At 36.7% G+C, this 15,219-nt stretch overlaps 2 protein-coding genes and 1 pseudogene across 3 annotated transcripts; 1 reads left to right on the top strand and 2 right to left on the bottom strand.

Moving 5' to 3' along the window:
• The first annotated feature begins 1,588 nt into the window (after positions 1-1,588).
• Positions 1,589-10,799, top strand: LOC104233417 (UTP--glucose-1-phosphate uridylyltransferase-like). Of its 2 annotated transcripts, XR_712647.2 has the most exons (19): positions 1,589-2,417; positions 3,951-4,042; positions 4,220-4,310; positions 5,726-5,786; positions 5,909-5,986; positions 6,068-6,112; positions 6,216-6,292; positions 6,817-6,889; positions 8,114-8,171; positions 8,284-8,330; positions 8,403-8,465; positions 8,802-8,833; positions 8,915-8,981; positions 9,121-9,204; positions 9,295-9,393; positions 9,472-9,576; positions 9,903-9,974; positions 10,060-10,291; positions 10,471-10,799. XR_712647.2 is itself a non-coding variant. In XM_009786811.2 (18 exons), exons 1-18 carry the CDS (start codon positions 1,783-1,785, stop codon positions 10,099-10,101), a joined length of 1,821 nt encoding a protein of 606 aa, XP_009785113.1. In that variant the 5' UTR covers positions 1,589-1,782; the 3' UTR covers positions 10,102-10,608. The 2 variants fall into 2 exon arrangements, 1 of the variants encoding a protein (XP_009785113.1); XM_009786811.2 differs by having other exon boundaries at positions 10,060-10,608.
• A 766-nt stretch (positions 10,800-11,565) lies between these two features.
• LOC104233410 (probable 3-hydroxyisobutyrate dehydrogenase-like 3, mitochondrial) lies at positions 11,566-13,308 on the bottom strand (annotated as a pseudogene).
• A 110-nt stretch (positions 13,309-13,418) lies between these two features.
• Positions 13,419-14,911, bottom strand: LOC104233403 (probable 3-hydroxyisobutyrate dehydrogenase-like 2, mitochondrial). The gene has a single exon (XM_009786794.2). It carries the CDS (start codon positions 14,748-14,750, stop codon positions 13,842-13,844), a length of 909 nt encoding a protein of 302 aa, XP_009785096.1. The 5' UTR covers positions 14,751-14,911; the 3' UTR covers positions 13,419-13,841.
• Positions 14,912-15,219: the final 308 nt, after the last annotated feature.

Here is a 15,219-nt window from a genome sequence, read left to right as displayed (position 1 = left end):
TCTCACAAAGGCTGGTGTTAAAAGCGGGCAGCCGAGATGAGAGAGTAACAATAGCATATGTTCAGAAGTGGACATAGAGAATATTCCTTTGGATATTCTTTAAGCTGTACTTTTTAGGGTTTTGGGGGAATATCTCTTATAAATAGGAAGAGATGGGGAACAAAAGGGAGATCTTCTCTTTTTACAAGAACATATTGTAAAGGTTGACAAGAGAATATAAGAAAAAGTTATTTTATTCATTGATTTACTCAAGCACAAGCTGTTCAATCTTTATCCATAAATCCCAAGATTCCACATCCATCTAGACTTCTCACTTTTTCACGTCGCAGACAGAGAAAGGGAACATCCCAATCATATAATAATTGAGTGGTAATCCTTTCCCATTACATTCATTGTCATTACTTACATTTATTACATATTTATGTTATCATATTTATTGTCAATCATAGTGTATTAAATCTGTTATTTAATGCCCTCGAGCGCTACTCGTTACACAAGTGCTCTATTTTATTCGATCTAAAATTTATTAAGATCTAAGATTCGCCTTTTAATTCATTATTAATTAGTTTAACAATTATTTGCTCAAACAATATTACTCACAAATACAAGTTTTATTCTGAACTTAACAAACTTAATTTTTACTTACGATAATCAGGATGATTTTAATATTCTAAAATAGTGGAAGAAAAATGCAAGTTTGTATCTTTTTGTCCATCAATCGTGATATCTTAATGATTCAAATTTCAACTATTAGCATTGGAAAGTGCATTTAGTTAAAGGAAGAATGGAACTTGGGGAGAAAGAAGTTGACTACCTCGATCGACTTTGCATGTACTTGTTTAAAAAAAGCACGGGCTAGCCATTTTTCCGATTGATCATTCACAAATAGTCAGCCTTGCAAAGTCATTGAAAAATAGCCACTATTTTACTGCAACAGGAACCGGTCCGACATAATATACTGGAGATTGATGCACCTGTGTATGAACTTCCAACATATTATGCTGGAACTCCATTATAATATGCTGAAGTTCCAGTATACTTATGCTGTAACTCCAGTATATTATGCTGGAGTATTTTCCGGATTTTGAACAATGTTTTCGTTCAGATTTATCTTTATATGAAAAGTGACTAAATTTCGATTACTTTAAAAATTGTGGTTATTTTTGAATGATCACTCGTAAATCTGACTATTTTTTGAATTTCTCCCTTGTTTACTTCATCAATTGGGTAAATGGAGATGGAGGGAACAAACGAATAATTTCAAATGGCTCAATTCGTGAGATGAAATTACCATATTTGAAGTTGAAGACTTAAATTAGGTTTAAATGATCAGTAAAATAATTGGAGTTTGAATTTGCACTATTTTTTGGAGTATTGTCAAATTATAATTTTTAAATTGATAAGTAATATTTTAAGTTTTAATCTGACAACATACCTAAATTTAATTTATTTAAAATTTTCATGTAAAAAGAATTACGAAAAAAAAAAGAAAAATTCCTCAGCCCAAAACCGGTCCCTTAACAGAAGGACCAATCGAACCGGTTTATTTGACACCCTTGTCAAATACAATTGGACGACTTTAGCGGCCGGAGGCGCTAGTAGTCTTGTGCTCAAACCCTTAAACCCTGAATCTCCCTCAAACCCCAATTTGCCATTGGAAAACAGAAACTCATAGATCTAAAGCCTTGTTACTCAACTTAATGCATCTACAAGAAAGAACAACTATTTTTCTTTACTAATTTACAACCTTCTTCATCAACCCATTTCCAAATTTTCCCCAAAATGACAATCCATTCAGTAGTAATCCAAAAGCTCCTCAGTACCAACGCCCAGTTAGGCCGTCGCGTGGCATCACACCACTTCAAAATCTACTCATGCGGCAGCCGAAACGCAATGACAATCATAGATTCCGACAAAACACTCATCTGCCTCCGCAACGCCTGTTCCTTCATTGGGGAGCTCGTTCGCAACAGAGCCCGCTTCATTTTCGTCAACACCAACACCCTTTTCGACGAAATCATCGATCAGATGACCAAAACCATTGGATGCAGGAATGATACTTCCTGGCGTCTTGGAGGCTTTTTAACTAACAGTTCGAGTCCGAGAAAGTTTCGAGGTCGGAATAAGAAGCTGAACCTTGCGGCTGTGCAGCCCCCTGATTGTGTGGTGATTTTCGATACGGAGAGGAAGTCTTCTGTGATTCAGGAAGCTTCTAAGTTGCAAATTCCGATTGTGGGTCTTGTTGATTCGAGTATGCCTTGGGATATTTACAAGAAAATTACCTATCCCGTGCCCGCAAATGATTCAGTGCAATTTGTGTATTTGTTTTGTAATTTGATTACAAAGACTTTCCTGTATGAGCAGAGAAGGTTGAATGCTGCTTTCGGAGCTTCTGCAATTGCGAAGCCTGAAATTAGGTACTATCACTTCTTAGTAGTGCATGAAATTTTCCTTAATCGTCTAAACTGTGTGTTGTTGTGCTTGTTTTGGGTGTCAATGAATTGGAACTCATACATGTGTGTGTCTATTAGTGCCTATCTCATTGACTTAACTGGCATATCGTGTTCACTCTGCCTAGTTATCATGGCACTATAATGGTTTGTTTTTTATACTCAGTGAGGATAATGTATCTAGGGGACTAGCTGTTCTGCTGGAATGAGGGGTTAACTTTACCTATTTGATCACCTTATTATGACGGTTGGATAATGAACGATACACTGTGTATTGAATACTAGGAGAAGAGGAAAATCTAGTATTACTGTGAGACTAGAAGAAAAGAAGAAATTGGGTAGAATTTCTAGGAATAACACCCAAAGGTATACTGTGTAAAGTATCTGCTAAAAAAAATGTATAACTCTCTATCGTAGCAGCATAAGCTTCAGTTAAAATGATTAGAACTAACTAAGAACCACATAATTAACATGAAAAGCCATAGTAGGAAATTTACACTCCAAAATTGAGTGAAACATCTTCTGTGATTTATTCCAACTGCTCATAAAATTTTGATAGGCTGAAAGTTTGGCCTAAAGAGAATGACTATGTGATCTGATTCTTTGCACATATGATATTAGAGGTCTTATGTTTGCTCCGCATGTATCTTATTTGAAACATTTTCTTGCTTTTGCTGGGCTTGAGAGGTTATTTTTTTGATAAGCAGGCTTTAGAGTTTAATATATGTGGATATCATGCACGAGCACGATTAAATAAATCTGGCGAACCTTAGGTTCGAACTATGTTTGCTATTTCATGTGGATTTCTGGTATAGTTATGCTTTAGGAGTATTTTTGTTTTGATAAGTCAAAAAGTTTCAGTAATAGGCACCAAGACAGTGTCAAGATATATGTACAAGATGTGCGCGTGACTCTGCTCGAGTCATGCATTCTTCAACCAAGTTTGAGCAGCTATCCATACAACATGGTTTTTCTCCTTGCACAAAAAATAAGTGAAATAAAAAAGATATATTGATGCTTTCTACATCGTTCTCACTATTATGGGACAATCCCCTTATCCATTCATTCCATATTCTCCAAAAGAGAAGATCCTCTCCTATCTCCAACTCGTTTTGCAACCTCCACTGTCATTGGCAACACCCAAGAAATATTAAACAACGAGAATGCAGCTTACCCGTCCATAGTTGTCCAGTCAAGCTGCAATGCAACAAGAGATGATTAGTTCCTTATCAGCTTACTTAATTCAAAAACCACGTATGTATCTTAAAGTTACTTTGATGATTCAATTTCGTCTAACGATGAACTCTTCCAGTTCACTAGCTATAGAACTGCTACACATGTACAGTTGAAGTATTTGAAACAGTTTTGGTATTTAGATATATTTAGAGAGTTGTAATTTTGTATGTTTGAGTGCATCTAACTTTATTAGTTTCTGGCAGTGTTCAAGTTTTAATTCACTGTTTTATTGACTTTCCCCCCCTGAATGCAATCTGGATGCAGAGATGAAGCTGAACAACTCGACAAGATCAAGATGGCTAGCAAGGATAAACTTTACGTTCTGCCATATGAAAGATTAGAACCTGCTTCTGAGAGTAAATTTGTGATCTTATAATCTTATTGTTTCTTCCTTATAAAAAAAATCTTATTAATTCTTTTTCCTTCTTACAAATACTTATGGTTTTTAAGGGATGTAGGCATTAAGTCAACTCAAAATGCTTTATCTATGTATCTGAATGATATATCAATCACTTGGTCTCCTATTTCTGCAGATCTTACAGAGATTAAGCAGCTACTGGACAAACTTGTCGTGTTAAAGTTCAATAGTAATATGGGATCAGATATGGGTTTCAGTGGACCAAAGTAAGCACTCAGTTGAGAGTTGAGATATATTGATTGATTAGTACATTCCGAAACATTAGTGGCTCTAAAAGACTTTGTAATATACATAAGATTTTTACAATTTACCTTATCAAAAAAAATATACATGATCTGTCCAAATAGAAAATCTTTTATTTCTCTTCTTTGATTAAGAGTGCCGCATTTAATTCTATGGTATGGGGGCTTTAGGCACACTTGCACCACCTAGAGCTTCTGTTTTATTATGTTTACAGATACTAACTTCCTTTCCACTCTGGAGGTGCTTCACGCCCGTTAAACTTTCATAAATTCTGCAATTTATGTTTTCCTGGTGAGAAAAGGAAGTAAGAACTTAGCCGGTTTATTTTACATTCTCCACCAGCGTTATTTCTACAGGAGAAAGTGAAAAATTTGTACCACGTAGATAGCAAACCTTCCTTCCCATTTTATGTGACTACTTTTGTGCATATAAAATATTCCACTTATGTAAAAATGACAGTTAACTTTTATTTTGGTCTCGTTTCTCAATTAACACTTGTGGGATTTCCCCCTCTTACTGTGTTTGATGTTCAGAAGTCTCTTTTCCTCCTTTTATTATTGCTAAGTGATTAAAGCCTATAGGAAAGTGCTTTTATTGTACTAGTAATTAGAGTGAAGAATCTCTTTTACAGTTATAAGATTTTATCAGCAATTAACCCCTAGTAATAACATTTAAGGCTTTCTTTTTTGCTTCTGAATCTTTTTCCATAGAGTAGTCTAAACTCTAGTGTTCCAGTTTTAGAAATTTTATATGCTAATGCCGTAGCACTCTGTCTAAGGATACGAATTGTGGACTGTGGATTATCTGAAAATTTTGTTATATCCTTACAAATATTGTTTGCTCTTCCTTCATAAGGTAGGGGTGAGGTATGCGTACACACTACCCTCCCCAAACCCCACTGTGTGGGATTGCACTGGGTTTGTTGTTGTTGTTGTTGCCTTACAAATATTGTTTGCCACAGACACCTTGTTATTCTAACCTTCATTTTATAATATCTCCATAAGTCATGCATTCCTTGTTGACTTTTGAACTCATTGCATTTGACTATTTGCTCTTTAACTTAGAAGAAAAGAAGAAGATACAAGTTAAGGTGGGTGCAAGACCTTCACCTGTTTATCTTCATCCACGGAAAAGGTCTTTTAATATTAAGAGAGCTCACTCATGACCTGTACTGATTTGAAGCTTTTACTGTATTAGAAAAGACATACCTTTTTTCTAGTGAATTCGATGTTCAATCACAAAAATTGTTGTGTTCTAGAAGAATAAATAGAGGACCCATGTAAATGCAGTCAAATTACAAACTAAATTTGCTTTCTTTTGATAAATTATCCTTGTCTTGATTTTATCTTTATTTATTTGCTGTTGCTTTGATATGCAGATCTGCACTTGAAGTATGCCATGGATTTACTTGTCTGGATTTGGTCGTCAATCATATTGAGGTAGGTCATTTGCTGCCCCTTCTGGAGTGTATTTCCCATTTTCTTATACAAATCATTGTTTGGGGTTATCACTAATTTGAAATGAATAATTTTTGGATAACTGGTTCTATATATGTTTGCAGTCCATCAACTCGAAATATGGTTGCAATATTCCATTGCTTATGATGAATACTCCTAGCACACACGATGGCATCCTGAAGGTGACTGATCTTATATCACCTGTACTTTGAGTTTTTTAATGAGATTTTTCTGGAAACTAATCAGCTGATTGCTTAAATTAGGTGTTGGAGAAGCACCCGAATAAAAATATCCACACTTTCATTCAGGTTTGTTGTTGAAATATTGTGACATGTGATGTGTTTTCTGTATTTTCTTTTTTCTGTTCTTTTGTTTTTTGTGAAGTAAAAAGCTCTTATCATGGATTTTTAGAGCCAACATCAACAAGAAAATATTGAAGATATGCCAGGGTCACGGACCCTTGATAAATCAAGCACACGGAACAAACTGTATGTTTCCGTCTGTCTCCTATGCTCCCTCTTGCTATCTCTATCTGCTTGTACATATTAGCATTTTAAATTATGATGCAAATGTGTTATTCTTACACTAGGAATTCTATGGTGTAATTCAAGGGTAAATATGCTTCTTTTGATAAGTTAGAATGATTTTACTCAATGTGACCCCCTCTGATAGAGAGAAGAAGTAGAAAAAAAAAAGGGAAGTAGAACCTTTCTCCGATAGAAAAAGTTGGTAAAAAGAACAAAGAAAAAAGAAAAAAAATACTCTATTATGATGACCTCAGTTTCTTAAGGCATTTCAAGAGTGTTTTCAAATACACATTAGGGTGCACTGGTTTTTCACTACTTGTACTTAATTGGCACTTATTTTCCTTTTTACTGAAGCACTTGATTTCCTTTTCTGATGACCATTAAACCTTTAATGATTGCCGTGAAGCTCAGCTTGTTTAGAGCTTGAACTATATTGGTTTCATCTAATGTCTTTTTCTCACCTAATGTCTTTTTTGACATGGTAGATATCCTTCCCACCTGCTGGAGGTTTTCCTTTCTCTGAACAGCAGTGGAAAACTTGAACCGCTGATTTCTCAGGTAGAGATGTGTATGGTGTTCAGTTTTATTGCTACCAAAACTAAGACTTTAGCAGGTCCGATAGAAAGTATTACTATTTTATGCTGCTTTTCCTATACACACGCACACAGATAACACGCATCCTGTGAAAAGAGAAAAATTCTGATTGAATTGAGATGTTATCAACATAAAAGAGCACACTTATATAGGATATTATGGTACATGAAAATAAGGAAAAATCATACTATATGAAATAAAGAGGGGTAATAAAAAAGGAAAATTACCTACACAGTGAGATACCTAAATAAATAGAATAAATCTTGATAATTTTAACATTTAATTGCATTTATTCTCTTGTAACATACCCTATCATACTCAAGGTGGTGGATCAACTTGAGTTTGCCAATTTTGAAAACAAGAAATACTGTAAGTCAAGGTATAGAAAACTAGTCACATGAATAGTGTCTCTGAAATAATGAACAATCCGCGAAAAGGAATATGGAGCTGGAATTATTTCCTAGAAAAATCACTTGAAATTGTATAGTAGGAGAAAGTGCTCTCTATAGCAGACATGGAGAGGAATTTTTTCCTGCGAGTGAGGAGAGGCAGAAGATGCTAATCTGTACCATGAACTGAACAGCTAAAAAGTAACCAAAAAAATTGTCGGAACCACAACCAAAACTCAATGTTCAGACAAAGGACATAATACCTCTAATTCTGATACCAAGAAGAAAAAAAGAGAAGAAAACTTTTCAAGAAATGTTTGCTTGAAAATTTGCCCTGAAGAATGTTTGGAATATTGGTCAATAGCGATGATGTTGCCAGAATAATCACCACAAAAACGTGTTACCACCGGGGAAAGAAGGAAAATTTTTGTCCAAGCAGGCGGCTTAAGCTACTTTAGTCTTCACAAGGTTGTAGAAGTACTGATACCAGACACGGCTTCTTATTGAATTGGGTAACAAACCTAAAAGAGGACTCCTTGTATAGTAGTTTAGCCTACACTGGACTAGGAAAATTCCTGTTACATGAAAAATGAGGATTATCACCTAAAATTGAGATTCATAACTATGATAGAATTAGGAATCTAGAACATTCTTTCATTTAATTATACATGGATTCTCTTGACTTTCGACGGGCATGTGTGCGCAGCTGATATACATATAAATATATTTCTCAATTATGTGAAGCTTTCTGACTTGGACGTGAGGCTGAATAAGGAACATACCGCAATGTGTTTTACAGGGTAAGGAGTATTTCCTTCTGCTGCAGTCAGATAACCTTGCTGAAGTTGTTGACCCAAGTATCCTTGTGCTGGTTTTATAACTTCTTTATTATTTTTCTTATGAGGTGATTGGAATCTTTTATCTTCTGAGTGATATTGTTTTGGACAGCTCCTTGATTTGTTTATTCAGAAATCCTGAGTCATTTGATTAAGAACAGCGTAGAACATTGTGTCGAGGTATCGCCAAACAGCTGCTAATTTCAGCTCTTTTTCGTACCTGCTTGCTGCATATAATTTTCAATATTTCAGGTGATGCCTACCACCTCAGGAACAGAAGAGGGGGGTGTTCCGTCTCAGGAAGGGAGGATTCAGGTTGGTCATGGTCTGAATTTTCAGTATGTTGTTTGATAATTTCCCTCTTCTGACAACATTTAATTTCTCCCAAAAGGTCCAAGTTATACTTGACCTGAACCAAGTCACCAAGTTAGCTGTTATAAATAACCCCACCACAGTTTCTAAAGCTTTGAGAAAACACAAGAAGGGAGTATGTGGGGCTCAGCAGTTGCCTTCATCCCTGGACCCAACTGACCCTCTAAATTTATTTTATTTGTGAACTTTATCAATGCGGTGTAGTAGAGTTGCAAGGATTTGCGTTGTATAACAAATCTCATTTTTGGATTTTTGTCTTTCATTGTTGGTGGCTCAAAGTCAAAGGAGAGTGTCAAATCAATCAATACAATGTAAGTGGTGTAGTCTTTTTTGTCTTTCATGGTGGAAAAGATGAAGGAACCAAAAGATTTTGACTCTTTTTTTCTTTTCAGGTGGATGAGTATGAGCTGCGTTGAGAGGTTACTACAGAGAAGTGGTCTGGGTTTTACCAGTTCAAAGGTATAATTATCCAAAAGTCAAAAGGATAAGTTCCTGAAGTAATAACACCTTCAAGTAGAAATACATTGTTATGCATATACATCAAAGCTTTTTGTGTTGCTCTTTCTAATGTCCTATGTCGCCTTCTCATGTCTTCCAGTTTTTCGATCGAGCATTTGCTATTGACAGTCCATCGTCAAGATATCTTCCAGTTGAAAGAACATCAGATTTGCTCATTTTGCAGGTTGAAGGGATGATTTTGTTAACTGGACTTTCTATCCACGATATTAGACTCTAGATCTACTAACTTTCGCACCATTATTATATTCTGCAGTCAGATCTTTACACCTCAACTGAAGGCACTTTGGTGAGAAATGCAACAAGAGCAAATCCCAAGGATCCTTCTATTGAATTAGGACCTGAGTTTGGAAATGTAAATATGTTCCTCTATCTTTACAACATTCTTTTATCAATTTATTTCATATATTTGACATAAATAATTGTTGATCAGGTTAATGATTTTCATAGTCGTTTCAAGTCAATTCCAAGCATTGTAGAACTTGATAGCTTGAAGGTGACTGGGGATGTTTGGTTCGGAACTGGCATAACTCTCAAGGTAAGAAATGTGCAAGCTTTAATCTCATCAGGATTATACATGTTTTACTTTTTGTTATTTTTTGTTTTTGTTCATACTTTTGTTCGTTTTGTGATACCTTTGTCTTATTTATTTATTTATTTATTTATTTATTGTTTTGCTTTATTTCTTCATTTTATTGAATAAATGCCTTTGTCGTGTTGACATGCAACTTTGATTCAACTTTTTTTTATAAGCAATATATTCAGGAATTTTTTACTTTAATATATCTCAAAAACTATCAGGCGTCTGTTTTCTTTTAAATGCTTTCCAATACTTCCCGATCCTTTTTATTTTTGAAATTTTAGGGGAAAGTCAGTATTACTGCAAGACCAGGCATGAAAATAGTTATTCCTGATGGAATGGAGCTCAGAAATAGGGTAAGTGACTGCTAAGCTTACATTCAATAGCTTGTCACTACCATCTTAAATTTTATTTTGAATGAGCCTTCTTTTGTTTTACCAGCTCATTACCAGCCAGGCAGATATCGGAACGAGTTTCTTGTAGATGGGATCTTGGATTTTTTGCAAGATGATGTATACCCTAATAAGGTTGTTTTTCTATTTTTCCTTGATTCAAAAGTAGAGATGGCGAGGAGCAGAAGAAAGCATCATAAAATTTTACATCGATTATTAAGGGCAACTGATCGAGCATTTTCCAAGTTCGAAAAACTAAATTATGAAAAGCTCACGGAAGGGTGAGAATTGTTCTTCATTCTGATTTGTCTTACTATATGAAATAGCAAATCTCCCTTTATTTTTGCTGATTCAACCCTCTCAGTTTACTAAAGGACATGTAAGCCCTCAAGCTTAACGATTTGCATCTCTTTTTTGTCCTTTTTATTTAATTTAATTGTGCTCAATCTTTTGTAATTAGTTAAGAGGAAGACGTCTCCCCTTGGACATATTTGTCACTTTTGGCAATGGAGCAAGAGACTTAATCATTGGTTGCATGGAACATGAGATCAAGCACAACCTATGTTTAATATGATGAAAAATATATTGTTGAAGCAGATTATGTGGAGTTGAAGTTTATACATGAATGTCGTTTTCACCTTCTTAGTGAATTTTTGTTCCTCGTAAAAATAATTATCCAGTAACCAAACAATAGAGAATGAGCCCTTTTGGGCGTGTATTATCTTTGTTTTGGCAAATAGTGACATGCAACATTTGAACTTTAAGCGAAAGCGCATTTCAAGTGTTCCACATTGGTTTTCACTAACAGTATTTTAATTTTCACATACTTTTTTTGAATTAAAATTCATGTCAAGCACAACTCAATCTTCATAAGCTTATCTTTTTCTAATGTAATATCAAAATATTATTTTTCTCTGTTTCAACTCAATTTTTTATCTAAACGCCTCCATTATTATACAAAAACTCTCAACATGACTTCCCTAACATCATAAGACAAAAACTCGATCTCCTCTCACTCATCTCCTTATCCTTCAACTGGATAAGAGAAGCTATAAAACAAAGCTCCTGTTTTCCATCTCCACTCTTCCTAATTCTCCTTTAACCATGTCTCTCTTCTTTCTTCACAATTCAAACCACCACCCTCGGCCCTCCGCTGCAAAACCCTTACCACCACCACCACCACCACCGTCACAACAACCTCCACTCTTCATTCCTCCTACGCCTCCCATTCCCACATCCAACTCTCAGAAAACCTCAATATCCCTCTGATTAATAATATCCTCTTCCATGGAAGCCGGAATTGGTGTCATGGGAACAAAGCTAGGTATGATGAGTTACTTAGAACCTTCTGGAACTGTCATACCTGTAACCGTGGTTGAGTTTCGTGAAGGTAACATTGTTTCTCAGGCTGAAACTGAGGCTAATGTCAACATTTACAATAGGTATACCACATAAGTACTGTTAGCCGGGTCTGAAAATCCAAATTGAGATTACCAAACTTGCCACACTGCTAGTGGCATTATATATCAGAAATGATACCATCATCTCAAATAGCATGGTGCAGTTTAAGCATGAACTGAAAAGTTAGTACAGCATATAGCTGAATAGTATAGGCACCATTAAAATGGAAGGTTATCAGCCTCAAGCTATCAATTGTAAATAAATAGTGGCCCAATTCGGGTGAGTACAGCAAAAGGTTGTAAAGTTAAGGTCAATACCAGCACAGTTTTGTCAAACAAATAGTAATAAAGAAAAGGGCAGGTGCACTAAGCTCCCACTATGCGCGAGGTATTCTTCAATTTTATATCTTCAATGAGGGACAGATTTCAAATAGCCAAAGCTAAACTCACTGATATAGCTGCCACTTCTGCAACTGATTGCAGTTAAAAATGCCCAAGTCAATAAGACCGTTGGCACAAAATAATTTCAAGATCTCACTTGCCATTGATCCTCTCTATAACAGTAATAAGCCCTTGAATACCAAGCTTCCCATCTCCATTAGCTACCATAGCAGAAAACAGCTGCTTGGACAATGCAGCACCACGCAATGCCAAAATATTATCACTCTCCTCCGCTCCAACATCCAAACCCATTCCCAAGTCCTTGACTATATACTCGGTGAACCCACCGGGCCTAAAATCTCTCTCAATCATTTTTTCTCCAAACAACTCCATAATCATAGACCCAGCTGCTCCTCCCTTCACTGCCTCCACAAACTTCCTATTATCCAACCCTGCCTTCTCCACAAACACCAATCCTTCACTCAACCCAAGCAAGCTTCCCCCAGCGACAATCTGATTCGCAATTTTACAGCTTTACCCCTTTCCTGGCCCACCCACAAAAGTCGCCTTTCCCAACACATCAAACAAAGGCTTTAACCACTTCACCACATCCTCATTTCCACCAGCAAAAATTGCCAGTTTCCCTTCTCTCGCCCCAATGTCTGCTCCAGACACCAGAGCATCAACAGTCCAGCAATTCTTCTCACGAGCAGCTTCAAAGATTTGCTTGGCAAGAACTGGGTGGCTGCTGGTGTGATCTATAATGATGCTATTGGGGTTGACAGAAGAGAGCAAACCCTCTAAGACAATTTGTCGAATATCTGATGGGTGACCCAACATAGTGAAAATGACATCAGTATTACGTGCAACATCAGCTGGGGAATCAGCAAGATGTGCACCTTGGGATTTGAGACAAACAACTTTAGAAGGATTGCGGGCGTAGATTGTGACAGAATAGCTAGCAGAGAGAAGGCGAGATGCCATGGCACCACCCATTATTCATGTGCCTATCCATCCTATGCGAGTGTGGGTCGGTTTTATGGGAGCTAGGTAGGAAGTCATCTTCAGGGTTTTGATCTATGGGAAGAAAGAGCTGCAGCCTGCAGAGTGCAGAGACTCAAGTCTATTTGTTCATAGATTGGTTATTAATTTGTCCCTTATATCCGATTGGAAGTGACAGGGTTTAAATAGTACCCTACAAGGTGATTTCTTCCCATCTGTCCAAGTCTTGGTGGATAGAATTACCTAGTACATGTTGCTGGTGTGAGGTAGTAGGTATCCATTGAATTAATTGAGGTACGCCCAAGCTGGCCCGGACACCACGGTTATAAAAAAATCGTTAAGTAGTACTGTGCTCTTAAGAATAAACTAATGTTATTAGGTGGGGCTACTCTGTTTTGTTTGTGTTTATTTAATTCAATCTGGATCTAGATCTTTTAGATCTCATCATATTAAGTGCCCCCTGGTTACATGTATAAGGAATTACAATATTGTATAAAATCCAACATTACCAATGCAGTGTTTAGTTACTTTTTTATAATTGCACAGAATTCAGCATTACACAATACACTATTTGTTGTTGTAGTGGATCAAACTCTACAGTTCATCGGATAATGGGAGGTCCAAATTGAGATTACCAAACTTGCCAGACTGTCAGTGAGATTATTTTTTAATGTACAAATGATAGCATCACTGCAAACAGAAAGGTGCGGTTTAAGCATGAACTTAAAATTTAGTACAGCATAAAAATTAACTGACTAGTGTAGGCACCACTAAAATGGAACGTTGTCACTTATTAGCCTAAACCCATCAATTATCAAGAATAATGACCCGAAATGACTAACCCATATGTTTCTTCTGGTGTGTATAGCAAACAGTTGTAAGTAATGCCAATATAAGCACGATTTTGTCAAACAAAGTACTCTTAAGGTTACCATCTTCAACAAGGGACAGCGAATCCAACTCACCAATATAGCTGCCACTTCAGCAACTGACAGAGGCAAAGATGTCCAAGTCAATAAGAACATTGGCACAAGAATATTTCAAGATCTCACTTGCCATTGATCCTCTCTATAACAGTGATAAGTCCTTGAGTACCAAGCTTCCCATCTCCATTAGCAACCATAGCAGAAAACAGCTGCTTAGACAATGCAGCACCAGGCAACACCACAACATCGTCACCCTGCTCCGCTCCAACGTCCAAACCCATTCCCAAGTCCTTGACCATGTACTCTGTAAACCCACCAGGCCTAAAGTCTCTCCCAATCATTCTTACTCCAAACAACTCCATAACCTTAGACCCAGCTGCTCCTCCCTTAATTGCCTCCACAAACTTCATCTTATCCAACCCTGCCTTGTCCGCAAACACCAATCCTTCACTCAATCCAAGCAAGTTACCCCCAACGACAATTTGATTCGCAATTTTACAGCTTTGTCCCTTTCCTGGTCCACCTACAAAAGTTACCTTTCCCAACACATCAAACAAAGGCTTTAACCACTTCACCACATCCTCATTTCCACCAGCAAAAATTGCCAATTTCCCTTTTCTCGCCCCAATATCTCCTCCAGAGACAGGAGCATCAACAGCCCAACAATTCTTCTCACGGGCAGCATCAAAGATTTGCTTAGCGAGTACTGGGTGGCTGCTGGTGTGATCAATAATGACGCAATTGGGGTTGACAGACGAAATCAAACCCTCTAAGACAATTTGTCGAACATCTGATGGGTGACCCAGCATAGTGAAAATAACCTCACTGTTACGCGCAAGATCAGCAGGGGAATCAGCAAGATGGGCACCTTGGGACTGAAGATGAACAACTTTAGAAGGATTACGGGCGTAGATTGTGACGGAATAGCCAGCGGAGAGAAGGCGAGACGCCATGGCGGCACCCATTACGCCTGTGCCTATCCATCCTATGCGGGTCTGGGTCGGGTTTATGGGAGCTGGATAGGAAGTCATAGCCGGGGTTTTGGATTTGGTTATATCGGAAGAAAGAGATGCAGAGACACCTCTGTTTGTTCAATGATTGGTTATTAAGGTGTCGCTTCTATTTTAACGGTATGCGATTGGAAGTGACAGGGTTTAACTTTAATCACTAAAAATTATTCACTAAGATTTCATGAAGGTAATCATTTAACACCACTCTTTTTTACTACCACCGCACAACCATCATTACACAATTATCACTGCCGCTAGCTTTTTCAGTGTGCTGTATTAAGCAAATATTTCTACATCATGTAAATTAGTATTTTCTCTAATATTCGTAAATACATATCTAATTATTATTTTATTAGAATTTTATAACATCTAATTTTAACAAACTATCTCAATTATCCGGTATTCAAATTTAGATATAACATATGATAGATTAATCCGGAATATATATATATATATACCTCGAAAAATGTGAGTAACAATTAAAGGTGAT

The sequence above is a fragment of the Nicotiana sylvestris genome, chromosome 1 (assembly GCF_000393655.2).
Source record: "Nicotiana sylvestris chromosome 1, ASM39365v2, whole genome shotgun sequence".
NCBI classification, from domain to species: Eukaryota; Viridiplantae; Streptophyta; class Magnoliopsida; order Solanales; family Solanaceae; genus Nicotiana; species Nicotiana sylvestris.
The sequence above is the reverse complement of the archived record's forward strand: the minus strand, read 5'-3'. Positions and strand labels throughout refer to the sequence as shown.

Bases quoted from the DNA above. Each gene is read 5' to 3' on its own strand.
- LOC104233417 (XM_009786811.2), top strand. From the start codon at position 1,783: ATGACAATCCATTCAGTAGTAATCCAAAAGCTCCTCAGTACCAACGCC. The intron at 5,787-5,908 runs GTAGGTCATTTG...ATATGTTTGCAG, and splicing joins TGGTCGTCAATCATATTGAG to TCCATCAACTCGAAATATGG. The intron at 8,172-8,283 runs GTATCCTTGTGC...TTGTTTATTCAG, and splicing joins TGCTGAAGTTGTTGACCCAA to AAATCCTGAGTCATTTGATT.
- LOC104233403 (XM_009786794.2), bottom strand. From the start codon at position 14,750: ATGACTTCCTATCCAGCTCCCATAAACCCGACCCAGACCCGCATAGGA.